General features: G+C 47.4%; 1 protein-coding gene across 1 annotated transcript in view; it reads left to right on the top strand.

The window, feature by feature from the left end:
- The first annotated feature begins 12,948 nt into the window (after positions 1–12,948).
- The window catches only part of RNF220 (ring finger protein 220), a 214,832-nt gene continuing 209,467 nt past the window's right edge, over positions 12,949–18,313 (top strand). Inside the window, exon 1 of the mRNA XM_024760366.1 lies at positions 12,949–13,573. Within this exon, the coding sequence (XP_024616134.1) occupies positions 12,949–13,573 (625 nt within the window). The remainder of the gene's footprint in view (positions 13,574–18,313) is intronic.

The following is an 18,313-nucleotide window of genomic DNA, read 5'->3' as shown; positions in this document are numbered from 1 at the left end:
CTTTTACCAGTATGTCCGTTGTTTCTTTTGCAATTTCCCCCTGATTTCTTTGTTTCTAGTCTACATTTAAAATTGCCAGGACTTCCCTGGTGGCACAGTGGTTAAGAATCCACCTACCAATGCAGGGGACACGGATTCGAGCCCTGGTCCAGGAAGAGCCCACACGTCGCGGAGCAACTAAGCCCGTGCCCCACAACTACTGAGCCTGCGCTGTAGAACCCGTGAGCCACAACTACTGAGCCCAGGTGCCACAGCTACCGAAGCCTGCACACCTAGAGCCCATGCTCCGCAACTAGAAAAGCCACCGCAGTGAGAAGCCCGCGCACCACAACGAAGAGTAGCCACAGCTCGCAGCAACTAGAGAAAAGCCTGCGCGCAGCAATGAAGACCCAACACAGCCCAAAATAAAATAAATAAATAAATTTATTAAAAAATATAAAATAAAATTGCCTCCAATGTTATTTTTCTAAACCCTGATCTGATCCTGTCCTTCCCGTCTTGAGAATTTTTAATGGCTACTCATTCATTCTGCATATCCATCCATCACCTACTGTGCTGTGTCAGGCAAACACCAACTGTTTGGGATGCAGTGGTGAGCAAACAATTCCTCCCTTCAAGAAGCCTATAGTCTAGGATTTCCCTGGTGGCGCAGAGGTTAAGAATCTGCCTGCCAATGCCGGGGACACGGGTTCAAGCCCTGGTCCTGGAAGATCCCACACACCATGGAGCAACTAAGCCCGTGTGCCACAACTACTGAGCCTGTGCGCTGCAACTACTGAAGCCCATATACCTAGAGGCCATGCTCCACAACAAGAGAAGGCACTGCTATGAGAAGCCCGCATACCACAACAAAGAGTAGCCCCCCTTGTCGCAACTAGAGAAAGCCATTGTGCAGCAACGAAGACCCAACACAGCCAAAAATAAATAAATTAATTAATTAAATAAAATAAAAAAGAAACCTATAGTCTAGACCGAGAGACAGACAAGTAAGCAGACAGTTTCAGTACAGTTTCATACTAGCTTTGACAGGGCAAGCAGACGATTCTGTGGGTGTATACAGAGGCACGCCTTGTCCGGTCTTGTGCTTCCAGAATATGGTCCTCAGATTTAAATCAATACAATCCAACAGATACCAGTATCTATTGTGCTAAGTACTATGCAAAACAACTGCTTTTAAGCAGATCAAAGACTAGTGGAGGAGCCTGAGAACTTAATTGATAATTCCTGCACAATGTGGTCCGTGGATAGATAGATGCATAGGATGCTAGGATAACAGGGGTTGAAGAGGAGAGAGGACTGGTAGGCAGCAAAGCTTTTGGAAGAGATCATGCCTAAGCCAAGTCTTGAAGTATGCTAGACGCTGAAGCATCCAGCTCCTTAACGTGACAAACAAGACCCTTCACAATCCGTTGCTCTACTTTCCCAGCGCACCTTTATGTCTTCTATATCTTTGTTTTTTAAATTAGGAACAAGGACCCCTGGATCATTTAGTGTTACACATGGGATATGAGAATGTACTGGATAAATGTGGTGCATCTTTCTTAAGCATCAGCTTTACCAGATGATAAATAACATAAAACATTGTTTTATATTAAAGCACAATATATTTGTGGACTTGAAGGCAAAATTTGCATTGATTTTTTTTCAAGATAAAACAGGATACATAAATTCCAAGCTAATGACAAGTCATTTGTGGCTTGCCCTTAGATACCACCATCAACCACCACCCCTTTCTTGTGGAAAAGTTTGAAACGCACTATCTGAATGCACCAGGAACTTTCAGGTCTCTGTGCCTTAGCATATGCTATTCCCTCATCCGGAGGGCTGTTCCTACTTTCTCCCTAGGTAAACTCTACTTATCCTTCAAAGCTAACTTAAGTGTCATCCCGTAAGAGGGGACAGTTAATTTAGCACAGTTAAATTTTTTGGACACCCACTTACATCTCTGCCTCCTTTCCTAATAGCGCCAGGCAGAGTTAGGACCACCTTCTTTTGTGTTCCCACCACCCTTTACCCAGAGTTTCCATTACAACACTGCTCACACTGTACAGCGAAGCTTACTGTCTGTTTCCTTATCCATTGCTGCTGCTGAACTGTAAGCTTCTCTAGGGCAGGGACTATTTTTAACTTTATTTTTGTGTCCTTAGTGACTGGCACTTGGTAGCCCCTCAGTCAATGTTTGCTGAATGTTGAGTTTATGGACCATCCCTTACTCTGCATCCCTTCTGCTCTTACATTAAGTAATATCTCCTTTCCTTCTCATCTTCAGGGAGTGATGTGTTCCACAAAAGCCTATTTTCCAGACAAGTGAAATTTACTTCCTAAAGTATCAAAATCTGTTTTTGGTGGGAATTTACTTTTTTTTTAAGTTTTTACACGCTTCCTCTCTTAAGTAAAATATACTAAGCATAATGTGTTCCTGATGACTAATCCCTGAAAGCACCAGCTTTATGCTGGCTTGGAATTCATGACATCCTCTGGGGACACTGATGGGATAGGACTTTTTGTCTCCACACCAAATAACTCCATTCTCTTCTGGTTTGAGAGCTCTTGTGCTCACTTCTTGTGTTTTGGTCACCACTTCTTGGTGTCAGTGTGCTCGCTCTAACAGCACTGCCTTTTGCTCTTGTTGTCTGTCTTTTAATGGATATTAAAATCCCAAAACTAATATATGTTCATTGACACACAAACAGAAGTGCTTAAAGTCCAAGTCCTTCCTTGTTCCTGGCCCCCCACCGTCCCCCCCACATTCACACTCCCACTCTCTAGGCATAAGCACCGTTAGCAGTGTAATGTACATCCCCACAGGCCATTTTCTTTTAACGTGTGTGTATACTTGTGTATATACAAATATCAAATCATATTCTGCACACTGTTCTATGACTGGCTTTTCTTCCCAGTTGACAATATACAATAGGTATTTTGCATGGCAGTACATCCAAGTCTATCTCATTCTTTTTAATGGCTGCCCCCTTTTAATTTGACAATCTTAATCAGCCGTGAATGGGAAAGCCAAATAATCAAGCTTATTAGAATTGTACCTAAGAAAGAGTAAATCGGCTCTGAGTGAAGGCTTGAGGAATCCTCCTAGGAGTGAAATGTGTTAACTTTAGTGAACAGTCTTTGTAATGTTTATCTTGGCTACTCTGGGACCCCTTTTGCTTATTTCCTAGTTCATTGTGTTTTGGATAGCTGAGGTTGCTGGATATATGACCTGTGAATTAGTGAGGTATTACATATTCGATTTTGCATTACATGATTATGCTATGGTTTTGTGAGGGTTGTGCATTTAATTTTTAAATTTAGACTGTCTTTGTAGACAGTGATTATTTCTTCTAAACCTAAGTACTTGCATCATAGTGCAGACCATTGCATATGGTAGCAATTAGAATGTTTGGCTTGGTGATTGACATGGGGCTTCTTATCTATATCACCTACCTGTGAGATTGTGCATTAGATTTATGGGAACTCTATAAGCTCATCTGAGGAAGTCTTTTACTACCAATGAACATTAAAGTACTGACAGCATCTTGTCCTATAAATAATAAAATCCTTTTTAGGATTTATATAGAGTTTTCCGCCTTCATCTACTATAGTAAGTGGCTAAATCCTGTTAATTCCACCTTTTAGTTTTCACTGTAATGTGTCCCCTCTTCTCCATTCCCGCTGCCCTAGTACCTTGGTTCAGACCCTATTATATCCCAACTGAATTACCTGTAATAGACTCCTTAATTGGTCTCCCTACCTCCAGTCAAAACTCCACACTGCTCACCCAGTAACTAGTGCTCTTTTTGTTTTGTACTTTTGCTCTTAGAATTGGCATTTTATTTTATTATTATTTTTTTAAAATTTATTTTGGCTGCATTGGGTCTTCGTTGCTGTGCACACAGGCTTTCTCTAGTTGTGGCGAGCGGGTGCTACTCTTCGTTGCGGTGCGCGGGTTTCTCATTGTGGTGGCTTCTCTTGTTGTGGAACACAGGCTCTATGTGCACGGGCTTCAGTAGTTGTGGCACGTGGGCTCAGTAGTTGTGGCTCGCGGGCTCTAGAGCGCAGGCTCAGTAGTTGTGGCACACAGGCTTAGTTGCTCCGTGGCATGTGGGATCTTCCCGGACCAGGGCTCGAACCTGTGTCCCCTCCATTAGCAGGCAGATTCTTAACCACTGAACCACCAGGGAAGTCCCTAGTGCTCTTTTTAACACAGAAATTCTCTCATGTCACACCCCTGAAAAACCCTCTAGGGGTTTCTCATCACCTGTAGAATAACATCCACTTTCCTTAAATTAGTATACGTAACTTTTTTATGATTTGTCCCACTTCCCCTGATTTTCTCTTGCTACTCAATGCTCATACTTCAATTTCTAGGGAAATCAAGTGGCTTGTAGTTTCTCCAACACACCACACAAGACAGTTCCCAATAAATGCTTGTTAATTGAATGAATGAAACACCTTATGTAGTTAGAGTGACCATTCAATATGCTTGGTTCAGAATGGTCCCTGTTTACCCCTTCCACCCCAGCATAATTATTAATAGTACTTCTTTTCACTATCAAACTTGTCTCAGGCCAAAAAATTACATGGTTACCCTAATTTTAGCAGTCATCAAATTGTTTTCTAACTCTAGTCTCACCTACTAGATAATGAGCCCTTTCGGGGCAGAAATTTTGTTCATTTTACTTTTATATCCTCATTTATTCATTCAGCTAAGAGACTGACACTGTTAGACACTGAGGTATAATGCTGAATAAAGCAAACATGGTTCTTGCCTTCATGAAGCTTACAATCCAGCAGGAAAGAATAATCTAGCAGGAAGAATAGTGCCTAATACATTAAATGCCACTGTGTGAATGAATGACTCAACGTGGAGATAAAGACTTAGAGGTTCCTTAACAACCCTGATCTCATGAATTTCAGAGACAGAAATAGTCATAAGGATAGACCTCTAGGTTGATCAAATTAACTATTTACTTAGAGCTGCTAACTAAAAATTTTAAATACAAACAATGCATACAACACATGTACACCTAAACATACATAATATTTAGATGCTACCTTAATGTTAAATGTAAGAAAAAAGGGACCATGAAATAATAGCAAGAATGAGACTGTGAGGGCTCTATGCTTCTAGATAGACAATTTGTAATCCCACGTGGTTCTTTGGAGGGAGGATTATCAGTATGTACTCCCCACCCCACCCCACCACACCCCACCCCCATTTTTCTTTTGAGATGAGAAATCTGTGGTTTTAGAAATTGAGCCACAGAAAGGAGGGATTTCTTAAACCAGGATTAGATTTTGGTTGGGTTTCCCTTCCAGAGTTTGGAATACCTGCTACCCTAGAATAGTTAACCGTGTTCCCATGGGCAAGTTACAAAACCCTTTCAACCTCAGCTTCCTCTTCTATATATAAAATAGTGCTAATATTATCTCCAGAATTGATCTAAGGATAAATGGGATTATGTAAAGGCATTTAGTCCCATAACCCAGCTTCTAGAAGTCACTCAGGGAATGTTAGTTCTCCATCAATTTCCCTTATTTATCTTTCTGTATGTGGTGAATTAAAGGATGATATAAAATTATTTGAAAGGAAAGAACTGTAAATATAAACACCAATAACAATTTTTATCTCAAAAATGCATGCTGAACTAGGCCCTCTCCATCCCCTCTGCAAGTAACAGTTTTATTTATATTCATTTATTATCTTATTATTATAGGCAAAGACCCAGAGAAGCATTCCAGGAGCAAAGTGATAGGTAAGATTTTTCTGGGAAAAAGGCAGAGTTTATGAGGGAGCCAGGATTTGGGAGTCATTCAGCTGCAGTGGGTGTCAGTATTAAAGATACCCATTTACTCTTGGTAGCTTTTGGTTCAAGAGAGGAAGGACAGCAAACCACCTACTGAGATCTTTCAAGGGGCGTAAATGTGAACAAAACCAGGAGCTCTCTTCAGTTTCCACAACGTCTCGAAACCCCAAGACTTTTGAGCTCTTTCGCGAAGGCCAGCAGGTCTATGCTCCAGGAGTGTCCTGGCTCTGGACTCCATTTCCCAGAGTCCCTTAGTGCCCTAATGTATTCAGTGCTCAGAGTGCCTGTATGTGTGTGAGTGTGAATGTGCGTGTGTGTGTGCGCGCGTGTGTGTCTCCGAGTCCCTGGGAGAGTGGAGGCTCATTCACTGATTAGAGCCAGCGCTGAGAGGCAGCACTGCTCCTTCTCTTACACCAACCGAGTCTCTTGATCTGTACATGCAATCCCAGGCAGCTCGCGAACACAAACCCGGGGCCAGCCGCCTACTGCTGCTACTGCTGCTGCTGCTGCCGCTGCCGCCGCCGCCGCCGCCGCTGCCTCCGCCGGCTCTGCGCACCCGGGACTTTTCATGCACCACACTCACCGCCTCCTTCCCTCCGTGTCCTGAAAAGTGCGACCTTTCTCCCAAGGAATTTCCACGGCAAGTATGGAGACCAGAAAGGGGTGTGGATGCGTGTGCGTACATAAGAGGGGTGGGTGCGAAGGCAGCCGGCTGGCTCAGGAACCTGGCTAACTTTCCGGGTTCGTTTCCTAGGGATTCGGGCAGCTCCCCGCCCCCCCTCCCGACAGGGGAAGGGGCTGGGATCTGGACTGGCGCGTCTCAGATCTTCGCGACGGTGCCTCCCGGCATCGGTGCCCTGCGCACTCCATGCGCTGCTTCAGTCAAACTTTCCGTCTTGAGTTTTCCTTAATGTGTTTTATTTGGGGGGTGCGAGGGGGAGGGACCACACGCGGGAATTGGACAAGTAGGAAGGGTGAGGGGGCAGGGGCGGCGAGGGAAGGGAGCGGGACTCCTTTTCTCCATCTTTTAATAAGCCACATTCCCACTTTGTTTGGGTCGAACGCCAGAATGCCCTCTTACCCGGCTCCCCAGTGGATCCCGCGGTGATTTCCGGCTGGGCCCGGGCCGGGTGGTACTCAGCGGGGAGCCCGAGGCTGCAGGCGGGATGGGGAAGGGGCGATCCGAATGAGAAAGGACCTCGACCGCCCCCACACAACACACGGCCTGCCCGGTGGGGTACCCGGGGAGAGGCTGGAAACCTGGGGCCTCCGGGGGCTCGGCTTACTTTCCTGGAGGGGGCGGGGGTGAAGGGCGTGGAGGAGGTGGAGGTGGGGGTGGGGGGGGCCCCCGCGGGCAGGAAGGAGGCAGGTGCTGGCCCAGAGGTGGACCGCTCGAAATGCAGCGGGTAAACTCCCCGCTCCGCTCGGCCCGCGGGCCTGGTCTCAGAGCAGCCCGACCCGTGAGAGGTCTCCCGGGATTTTCGGGGCCGGGACTCTCTCTCCCAGCGGTTCCACCGAGAGGGGCGGGAGGACCGCCGTACAGACAGCGGCGCGGGGCTCTTTTTGTAGTTTTATTTTTATCTTAGACCTGCCTTAAACTGAGTAACAATTTCTCTTCTTCCGACTTGAGAACAAAACTTTTCAGCGAGCACGCCGGGCGCTGCAGTCCTGCGGCCACCGCAGCCGCGCTCGTCAGCCCGGGCGGAGCGACCTTCTCCGCCCGGAGCCAGGCCCGTCACCTCGCTCCCGAGCCTCTGGTCGCCCCTCTCCCCAGCCCCGGGATTTTCAGGGCTCCGCCTGGGCGTTTCGCCTTTGTGCTTTGTAAGGGAAAGCCTTTTCTTCCAGGGCACAACAAACTTGGGCGGAGAGCTTCCGTGTGGCCCCCCGGGCGAGGCCGCCCACGGTGGTGAGGCCATCCGAGGGGATGCCCGGTCTGTCCTCCGCTCCAGGAGCCCCTCCAAGAGCTCGAGGTCCGGGTGGACCCCGGCCGGCCCGGCGCGCGGGAGCCCAGAAGTAGCGGGGACTCGGGCTACCCGAAGGCAGGGGGAGAGCTCTCGCTTCCCGATCAGAACGCGCTCTCTCGAGCCCGGCAGCGGCTCCAGCGGAGGGCCAGAGCCCGGGCCCCGAGCCGGGCGCGCGTCGCACCGGGCGGGTGTATGGGGCGGGGGCTCTCGGTATGGGGCTCAGTCCTGCCAGGCCGGGCCGGGCCGGCAGTCTGGGGTCTCTGGCCCGCGCCGCCTCCCGCCCTGGAGCAGCTCAGAGGGAAGACTCGGGCACTCTCTGCCCACGATGCCCACCAGCCACGTCTCGCCCCTCGCCTCCGCACCAGACTCGGCTTGAGGGGCAAAGGGGAAAGAAAGGAAAAATAAAGATAAAAAAAGGGCCGGCCGGGAGGAAGCGGCGAGTCAGGCAGGAGGGAACAGAGCGGTCAGGGGTGCCGGCCTCCTCCTCTGCACGTCTCGGGGGTTCTTCCCGCAGATGGAAAATGAGCCGAGGTGGGAAAGGCAGAAAAAGCGTCGAGGAAAAGCGATGAGGGCGTCTTCCGTGCCGATCCCTACCGGCTCGCGGAAACCCGGCGAAAGTGGCGTCAATTCTCTCGCCGTACTCCGGGGCGAGTGGGGGAAGGCCGAGGACAGGGCGGCGGTGACAGACGGGGCCGGGCGCCGAGCGAGCGGGGACCACACACCTGTTCTGCGAGTCGCGTCGTGTGCGCCGGCCGAGCGGCCGCGGCGCGAGAGGCAGAGCCCTCCCTCCCGCACTCCAGGCCCGCTGTCCGAGAACCGGCAGGGCCCGGCTCCCCCGCGCCGGCCCGCCTGTGCAGGAGCCCCGCAATCCAGGAGCCTGGTGGCTGCCCGCCGAAGCAGTGGCGCGCGGCGACAGGACCCGGGTGACCTGCGGGGCGGGGCTGTGCAGGGGCACGAGGTCCTTGGACTTCGATCGAAGGCAGCCTCCTCCGAGCTCCTGCCCCGCAGGTCATACCCGGCCGCGGACGAGGGCCCGTCGCACTTAGCGGTTCTTGCCTGGCTGGAGCCCCGGTTCCCCAAAGTTACAAACAGATGTTTCGTGCGGAGGTTGTTGGGACCTAAACTATTGTTTGTGCAAAGGCAGCCGAGAGCTGGAGGGAGAGGTCAGGCCGAGGAGTGGTGGGCTCGGCTCTGCGCTGGCCCTAAGTTTATGCAGGTTTCGCCTTCCCCTCTTCTTCCTCCGTTTTCCCTAAAAGAGTTGGGTTTTCCCGGTTTGAAGACTTAGAGTCTGAACTGTGCACCCGCTCGCTGAGCGGCAGCCCCGCGGCCCCGCACTCTCGGACAGGCCGGGTGGTCTTGGCTTCCCACCCGCTGGCCAAGCCGGGCCTGAGTCGGGGCCCAAACTTGGGACAGATACCAGGCCAAGTGTGAATCGCAGGCGTTGGCCCCAGCCACGGAACCGCGTCAGCCTTCTGCTTCCTGAGCTCGTGCATATGGTGGTAAAATATTTCTGTTAGAGCGGTGTTTCCAAATACCCCCCGGGCATTTGGCGTTTGGGAATTCTCTTCAAGCGGAGAAGTCTGTGAACTTAAAAAAAAAAAAAAATCTTCCCTGAGTTCTTCACAACCCTCCACCACCCTGGCCCCATTTCCCACTGTTCTTTGCTTTTTAAGATGCCTGTTAATTTTTTAAAGTTTATTTATGCAAAGGAAAAATATCGTTTAATTTGTTCTATTATTTTAATTCTTGGCTTTTGGAAACGGTTCAGAGACCACAAAAATGTCACCTGTTGTAATAAGCAGAGGGGGGCTGTGTGTGCGTTTTAATTACCAGCAGAGTCGTAGTTTGGTGGGCGTTCAGAGCTCGGGCTCCGGGAAGGAGGCTTTTGCAGCTTTCTTTGTGGCAGTCATTTGCAAGTGGGTTTGGCTCAGGGCAGCAGAAGCAGCCGCAGCTCCTCTTCCTTTTACACCGATCCCCGGCGCGGGTCAGGAAAGACCCTGGACAGGGATGGTCAGAGGCTGGGGTGGGAGATTGCCCGCTCTCTGAGACTTTCTCTCAGGCTTTCGGTTTTTCAATGGGAAAGTGGCTAGTTCGCGCCGGAGAGCGGGGAGCGCTGCGCATCAGCCCAGTTTCAGACATGTTCATGTTCCAAACGCCAGCTTCTTCGTTTCATTTGTCTTGGTTCTGGCATGTTTAACCACGCAATTAGTGATCTCACTAATTATTCAGTTAGCTGGCGTTTTGTAATCACTTTAAACCAGGGTCGGGTGTGTGATTTAGCAAACTGCCACACATACAGCCCTGAACCAAACCCATCACGTCAAGGATTTGAAATTTTAAAAACTCAATATTTGTTGGTCCCTCTGTCCAACCTCACTGCCTGCCAGACAATTTATTTAGCTTCGTGGATTGATCCCTCCTCCTTGTTTAGTTAATTCAACAAAGACTTTTTGCAATCTGTTTGGAGTTTGTCTGATGCCGTGGAAAAGTAGCTGATGATTTATTTGGTTGCTTTTCGATTTCTGTCTTCAGCCCTTCTTTCTCCTCCTTTCAGCGGGGATGTCAGCTGTTATTACTTCCTATTGATCCCTTTGCAAAGTGAGAAGTGAACTAAAATTAATGTCAATTCCACTGCTCAGATCAATAGCTGGAGTTATTTTAATCTGGATTTGCACGAAGTGCTAAATTAAAAAAAATCAGCATAGAGGCAGAAAAGTAACAGTTACTTACTTTCCCTTTGGCCAGTTCTTTACAGTCACCCAAATGCTCCATCAAGCTGATTATCTTACAATCCATATTTTTTTAATTAAGAGGGTCAGTTTTCTTATTTGGGGTTCTGTGTTTAAACCCATGACATTTTGACATTGGGAGTGTATTAACTATAGATTTTCATAATGACTGTGGTCTGCTGAAGCCTCATCTATACAAGTTGTTAATGTGAGGAGGGGGTAAGAAAGAAAAGGGAAAAGAAAAAAAGCACTCCCCCTTCCCCCACAGAGACCAACGCCCACACAGTGGAGTAAAAGAGATGTGGCCTGGGAAAATATTGTTGATTTCTTTTCAGTATAATGAAGTTTCAAATGAATAACCAGGTTTGAGTGATTCACTGTGTTCTGTTGGAGTGTCCAGTGCTGTTGCCAGATTACTAATTTATTAAACTCATTTAAGATAATGAGGTGATCCAGGAAGTAAAAATAAAAAGCGAATCCTCTGGGTGATGGTTATTTTGGGGGGGGAACATCCTTCCCCTCACCCCTAGTGTATTATGTTTGCCCTTTTCTCTAGCTTGCCTCATATAGTATTGCTTGTTTGACAAGTAGTTTGTTATTTCTGTTGTGAGGAGCTGCTTAGAACCCCTGGATCAGCCCTGGACCCACTTTCGGAGCATCCGTGTTGTATGACCATTAATCTGACTTGAAAACAGCCAAGAACAGGATTCCCAGACTTGTCAGCCTAACTGGCTGTCCTTGGCAGATCATTCCCTGCACTGCTATAACTTGACAGGAAAGTTATTTAAAATTTGGGAGAGAGAAAAATCCGTTAATGTGAGATACATAATCTGGTAATTTAGCAATGATGTCTATAAGGAAAGATGCCAAATGAGGAAGCAGTCCGATGGTGTGCACTCATCTTCCCAATTTATAACAGTCATTGACATGTCTGCTACAGGATGGGAGAAGGAAATACTCTATGCGCTGCATTAAGCCGGGAGGATTCATGTACTGCTTAACTGAGGTCACTCTGTCTGGGGGAATATCAGAGATACTCCTTTATCTAGGTGGGTTTTTTTTTTTTAAGGGAGGGGGTAAATTTTATTTGAGACGTGACTCTCAATTTAGAGGTTATGATTTGTAGCAGATGGTGCTTTCTGGTTACACTTTAAGTTTCATTAAGTTTTTATTTAGTGTACATCCTTCAAGCTAATAAGTCCTAGTGTTCATCTTCTGTTATCCCGACTTTCATACACAGCCCTTCTCCCACCCCCTACTCAAAATAAATTTTGAAACAGAATCAGTGGCTATGAAAATGTACAACCTAAATTTAAAAGGGAAATTGAAAGAAGTCTTTCTGAACTACAATTTGTTCCAGGGGTCTTTAGCGGACATCAACTCTGACTGGGCCAGTAAGCACAGGAAAGTAAGTCAGAAATTTTGTTAACATTTTGCTCTAAATGGCAATGGCAAATTCAAGGCAGTTTACAAATCTACTTAAGAGTGAGTGCATTAGTAACTAAAATTACCAATCAGTTCTTTGCTGCCCCTGGAAGACAGACGCTTCCAGAGAACATATGCCGAAGGCACCCGTTATGTTTTTAAATATTGCCAGAGACGCCAGGCACTTTATTGATGAAGGTTTTGTTCCTTCTCAGAAAAGAGAAAGCCTATATGATTAGGGAGGGGTGTGGATCAAAAATAATGCTGCTGTTGTTTCTTCACATAGTACTTCTTTCTGGAAACAGTCTTAGATGATACATGAAGATGTGTGTTTATGTATGTGCCAGTGTGTGTGATTTATCCACATGTACGACTTGTACCAACTAACACGTGGAGGTGTTCATGATCTAGATGTGCTTGACTTAGGATTTTTTCAGTCTCAGGGCATTGCTAGAGAAGACGAAGAGGGGATGCGGATGCGGGGGGTCATATGAGTAGAACCTGGTCTCTGTTGGAACACCAGGCCAGCCATGAGCAGTGTATGCAGGTGCAAGCCCTTTAAAATATAGACCCCCACCTAACCTACTGGGTGACTTGGCCTTCCAAAGCTCATTTGCTCAGGGAATATTGTATTTGGAGGTTTTATGATTTTTTTTCCTTTGCTGGGCTCAGGCGCATTTCACCCGGAACGTGTAGGGACCAAAGTCAGCTACGCGTACATCACAGTAAGTTGTCTATTGATTTTCCTGAATGAAAATGGTCTGATGCTGCTGCCCACTGGCTCCTAAAGCCTGTGGTGTCTCTTGCCCGAGCATCTGTAAGCCAGAAGGATGGTGTTTCGATCACTTGGGGTTTCCCTTTTCTTTCCTCCCCCTGACCTTCCTCCCCCCTCTTTCTTTCTCTTTGCTGTTTCCGCAGGTCTTAGAAGGGGATGATTCCCCAGTAATATTCCCTGCCCTGATCCCAGGTGCCACTCCCTCCCAGGGAAGACTGCTTCTTGTGTGACGTCGGCTATAGAAAGAGACTCCGATGGACTTACACCGGGCAGCCTTCAAGATGGAGAACTCATCCTACCTCCCCAACCCGCTGGCATCCCCAGCACTGATGGTCCTGGCGTCCACGGCTGAGGCTAGCCGTGATGCTTCCATCCCTTGTCAGCAGCCACGACCCTTCGGTGTACCTGTCTCGGTAGACAAGGACGTGCATATTCCATTCACCAATGGCTCCTACACCTTTGCCTCTATGTACCATCGGCAAGGTGGGGTGCCGGGCACTTTTGCCAATCGTGATTTTCCCCCTTCTTTACTACATCTCCACCCTCAGTTCGCCCCCCCAAATCTAGATTGCACCCCAATCAGTATGCTGAATCATAGTGGAGTGGGGGCCTTCCGTCCCTTTGCTTCCACTGAGGACCGGGAGAGTTATCAGTCAGCCTTTACGCCGGCCAAGCGACTTAAAAACTGCCATGACACAGAGTCTCCCCACTTGCGCTTCTCAGATGCAGATGGCAAGGAATATGACTTTGGGACACAGCTGCCATCTAGCTCCCCCGGTTCACTTAAGGTTGACGACACTGGGAAGAAGATTTTTGCCGTCTCTGGCCTCATTTCGGATCGGGAAGCCTCATCTAGCCCAGAGGATCGGAATGACAGATGTAAGTACTTTGGTGCAGCCCTCCCCTAACCCCAGTAAGCCCTGCCTTACAATAGGATTCAACAGGTCGGTGGCATTTTTCATGCTCCTAGTAATGGGAAGGGCCGACTCCCTCCCATTCAATAGCTGTGGAGTGCTGACATTTACTTGTCTCTTGTCAATGAGCATTGATAGTTCTTGTAGGAAACGTTTTTCTGAAGGTAGCCAGAGGCGCATTGGCCTGCACTGCCCTTCCCTCCAGGGCTTGATTGGCTTATTCTCTGGGGACTCTGGAGTGGAGGGGGTGCTGTATATGGACCGGAGTGAATGTCATTTCATTAGTAAGTGTAGGTTCCTAGGGAATTTGGGGGGCTCAAAGAAACCGTCCATCCCTCCTCTCTTTGCTATCCTCATTATGTTTCTCTGATCTCGGTATTAGTTTTTTAGTTTTTCCATTGTTACCACATCCAGCAGACTCCACGTGACTGTATTTTTCACAACTCTCAGCCCTACTCCAAATCAGGCTATTTTTCAGAGAAGGACAAAGGTGTCGTCAATCACCATAAAGCATTTCAAACAGCTGTGTTTTCCTTGCAATCACAAGGCTAGAAAGTCGACTTCTCTTGGGATTTAACAGGTTTTCTGGGTGCTTATCCAGGGGCTCCCTTTTAGGAGTAGACACAGCTGGCCTGTGTGGCTGCTCCATATTTTATGCTCACAACTATTATTAATTTCTGCTTAGGGAACAGCTCTGTCATGTTCTCCAAGTGCCTTGCTGGGCTCCGGCTACACTCACTAATAGTTGGGGCTAAACCTTTACTTGGAACTTGTAGAGTAGGAGTTTTGAACCCTGCCATCTTCGCCTCTAATATAATCAAAAAATAATTGTGTTTCGAAGCTTTGGGACTATGGGTAGACCCCACAGAGCAGTTTTCTTCAAGCCTGGTGAGAATTTATGAACTGAGGGTGTTTTCCCACCCGATCCTTTGTTCTAAGATTTGCTTCATTTTATTTTCTTAAGAAAACTACATCTGAGGTTTGCTTTCCCCTCTTCTCTATTTTTTGTGCTCCCGTCCTCTCTATAACCACCACCACGAATGTCATTTTTTTCTCTTCTCTTTATGATGCCAAGGAGAGTAATAGAGACGTTGCAGCTCTCTCCCCTGTCGGCACTGCTTCCTCAGGCTGTCTCCTTGAATTAGGCACTGTGTTTGTTAACTTTCCTGCGCTAAAAGGCATCTGCCTGAACCCAGCGTACCTTTTCAATAAAAGTCATCATAAAATCAACCTGCCTTGTAAATCCATCGCTCTTTGGTTTTGAAATATGTTGCGAGTGTGTCTTTTATGTCAGCGTCTGTAAGCCCAAGACCTCTCCACTTAAGGGAGAAGGCTGCTCTCTGACAGCACAACTGCCCATGTTCTCTCTTTTGCTTTAGCTCCTATTCCACCTTTCCCTTTCTGTACAGCTGATGTGTGAGTGTGTGTCTGTGTGTGTGTGTGCACTGACCCTGCTTTAGGAATATACTGGCTGAACACGGATTGGCGTTGTATCGGTCTGTTTTAGTTTAGTGTAGTTTAGTTTTCATTGGTCGAAGTGCAAGTGATAAAGGCGAGCTCTAACCTGACCTCTGGCCCAAACTGTCCTGGGTTCGGGTTCGGGTGTGTGACAGATTCTGCTCCTTTTTTCTCCAAACACAAGTTGAATATGAAATCCTCTTAAAACTAACATGCCACAGAGTAACACCTGGAGGTCAAGATTCCTTTCTTCTCTCCTAACAAATCCAGCTTGTCTCCATTTTTCCATTTTTTAGCCCAAACCTGTCTCAGACCCCCAGAGCAGGAGGAAGCTTGTTAGTCAGGTCAGCACTCATAGATGTGGATATCCATTCCCCTCTGAGTGTCAAAGCCATAACTCTTCCGTTTGCCTGGTTTGCATTGTGTAGGGGTGCCATCCCCCATGGAGATGGATCCCTCACACAGGAATACGCCTGGGTGGAGAAAAATTAAATGAGTCTGTCTCCCAAAGTGAAATGGAATTCTGACCTTGAAATTAATGAGATTCTGATCAGAAGGGTGGGGAAACTTCTTTACTTCAAACTGTAGTGTTGTATAAATTGGAGCCCTTTCCCCTTTTATTTGTTTAAAATATCCTTTCTTTAATGAGTATTTTGTGTTCTCCTTTTTCTCCTACACAGACATTAGACCTGTAGGCGTGTCTGTGAGTGTAGACTGTCCACACATTATTATCTAGAGTTGCATTTGTGACTGATCTTAAATGAGAAATAAAGGTACAAAGTGAATAGGAGACTTTTACCCTGTGATAACCCTGGATTTGTGCTTCTTTCTCCTTTCCTTCCCTTGGGTGGGATAGCAGCCTTCACAGGGTTGTACTGGGGAGCATTTGTGCTTTTGATTTTGAGTATTTGGAAGGCTGGGGAAACATTTTTCTGTAAGGAAGGGTCGAAGAGGCACCACGACAAAGTCTGCTGCAGCTTTCTTGGCTCCTGTCATATGCCGACGTGTGTCGGAATATTTATGGTCTGTTTTATGTAAATACATATTTAAGGGCCGTTAGAAGGCCTGATTATTCCCACTAGATGCCTTTCAGGTCCTCCCTACAGAACCGTTTAGAAATAAGTAATATTTCTCAGATAATCGAGTGACAGTATACAAGACTGCTTCCAAGGGGAGAGCTTGAGGGGCAGATGGGGCAGTGAGGAGGTGGGGAGGCAAGAAGAGAGAGGATAGAAAGTGTTCAAAAGAGCAAAGTGATAGGATACAGTGGCTTTTGCCCAGATTGCCAGAAATTAACCGTGTATATTTTATGTTTTGTAATACTTAAAATTTAGAGTTAATCTTTGATATGGTTGACTGATTTTTCAGTTCTCTTCATATAAATAAAATGTTTTTCATAAAATTTAAAAAAAGTTTTAATTAAATACAACAGTAAAACTCCTAAATAAGCATGTAGCTTTAGGGGTTTGCTGGGGGGTGGGATGAGTGTGGGTGTGTGTGTCCCTTACTTAGAGTAGAAGTTTTATGACTGAGTTTTAAGTCAATGAAAAATATCAGTTTTACAGTGGAAACACTGGCAGTTTTTACTCTCGCAGCCTCCCCCTGCTCACACACTGCATCCATATGCAGATATGTCCACATCTGAGAGCGCTTGAAAGAGGGGCCTGCAGACATGGTGTAATGCACACGTGTTCTTTCCTTAAATCTGGGTACTGATAGGCAGGATTTCTTTTGTGATTAAATATGCATATTTGTAGAAAGAAATGTAGCTATTTGGGTAAAGTATTGTCTCTCCTAGTAGATGATTCCAGTTTGCTTGCCTGTTCATCTACCTGGCATCACAGGTGATTCCTGAGGTAGGTGTTGGGCTCTATGGAAAAAAGAAGCCTTTACTCAACAGGACTGACTTATGTGCCCTGGAAAAAGGGAGAAGTATTTTGTGAGAAGCCATTCGTGGAGGATGCATGATTCCCCAGGAAGGGGACTGAGGTAACTCCCGTTTATTGTCATGCCCTGAACCCGTCTCCAAGTCTCCTTGTCCAGGGAAATGAGGTGAAAATTTATGGACCAATTATGAATAGTCCACGTGTGTCTTACATATGAAGTGTCTACAGATATGTTTCCCAGGGCTTTTAAAATAAACATTTCCTCATTAAGGAAACTTTACAACAAAAGGGAAAATAGGTATTCTCTGTTGCCTTGTGCTAGAATCTATACATTTATTACCCCCTTAGCACTCTGGCTCTTATCATGTGCATTTCCTGATTGTTCTCTGTAGAACTCTCCTGTGCCCAATCCCTGTCTGGGTGATACAGCAATTGGAGTTGGCTAGGATGCATGCTCGCCCTGAGGGCTGAGAGGAATCAGAACTGCCCTTGGGAAGTGATGACGGGCCCTGCCTTCTGGCTCACCTCAGAGATGGGCACTGGACACTGACCCCAAGTGGCCCTCTTTCTTCGCCCTTCCCTGTGGTCAGGCAGATTCACAGGTAGGCAGGGAACCCTGTGACTCACAGCAGTTCCCAGATGTTCTGCTTTGCTCTCATCTTTGATATATTCGAAGTCATTCACATTTGAAAAGCCCTGAGTAGGAGAGATGGTATTTTGACTCTGAGATGTGTCTTTACAATGGCACGTATCCTTGAAGACCCTATGTCCTAGGAATCAAATCAGCTGAGCCCACATAGGCCCAGGGCAGCCTGGAATGAGCAGGGCTGGCCACAACATGGGGGTGGTGTTAGGGGGGCTACTTCCCAAGGGCTCTGGGACTACCCAGGACTACGTCTGGGTAGGGACCTTGATCTGGGCTTTTAGGAGAATTGCTCTTGCTGGGAAGAATGTTTGCGGCGGCTCTCAGGTCACCAGGCTCAACTTCTGGATTGTAACTGGAGCAGATGACCACTCTGAAAGGGTGCAGAAATCATCAGAAAGATGGGTCAGATGGTGCCCTCTGTACTGATTGCCCAGACCTAGCCCGGTTGTCGGCTCAGCTGCTCCCGGGGTTCTCGCGGAGTCCCTTTTCCCTCCCCATCTGGGGTGGGTGGGGGAGGAGGGGGCGAGAACTCCTGTGATGTGTGTGGTTGTTTCTGGTTGTTCACTCCCAACACAGTCATGGAGACTCCTTTTCATGCTGCTGGGTTTAATTGTCTTGTTGGGATAAAGAAATGTTTGCACAGCTAAAGTGGGGCCGGGCTGGACGGGAGAAGTCCCTGATGGCTGCAGAGCCATCTGGCCTGGCTTGGCTTGGC

The sequence above is a fragment of the Neophocaena asiaeorientalis genome, unplaced genomic scaffold, assembly GCF_003031525.2.
Source record: "Neophocaena asiaeorientalis asiaeorientalis breed wild unplaced genomic scaffold, Neophocaena_asiaeorientalis_V1.1 scaffold761, whole genome shotgun sequence".
NCBI lineage: Eukaryota > Metazoa > Chordata > Mammalia > Artiodactyla > Phocoenidae > Neophocaena > Neophocaena asiaeorientalis.
Note: the sequence above shows the minus strand (reverse complement) of the source record. Positions and strands in the feature narration are given on the sequence as shown.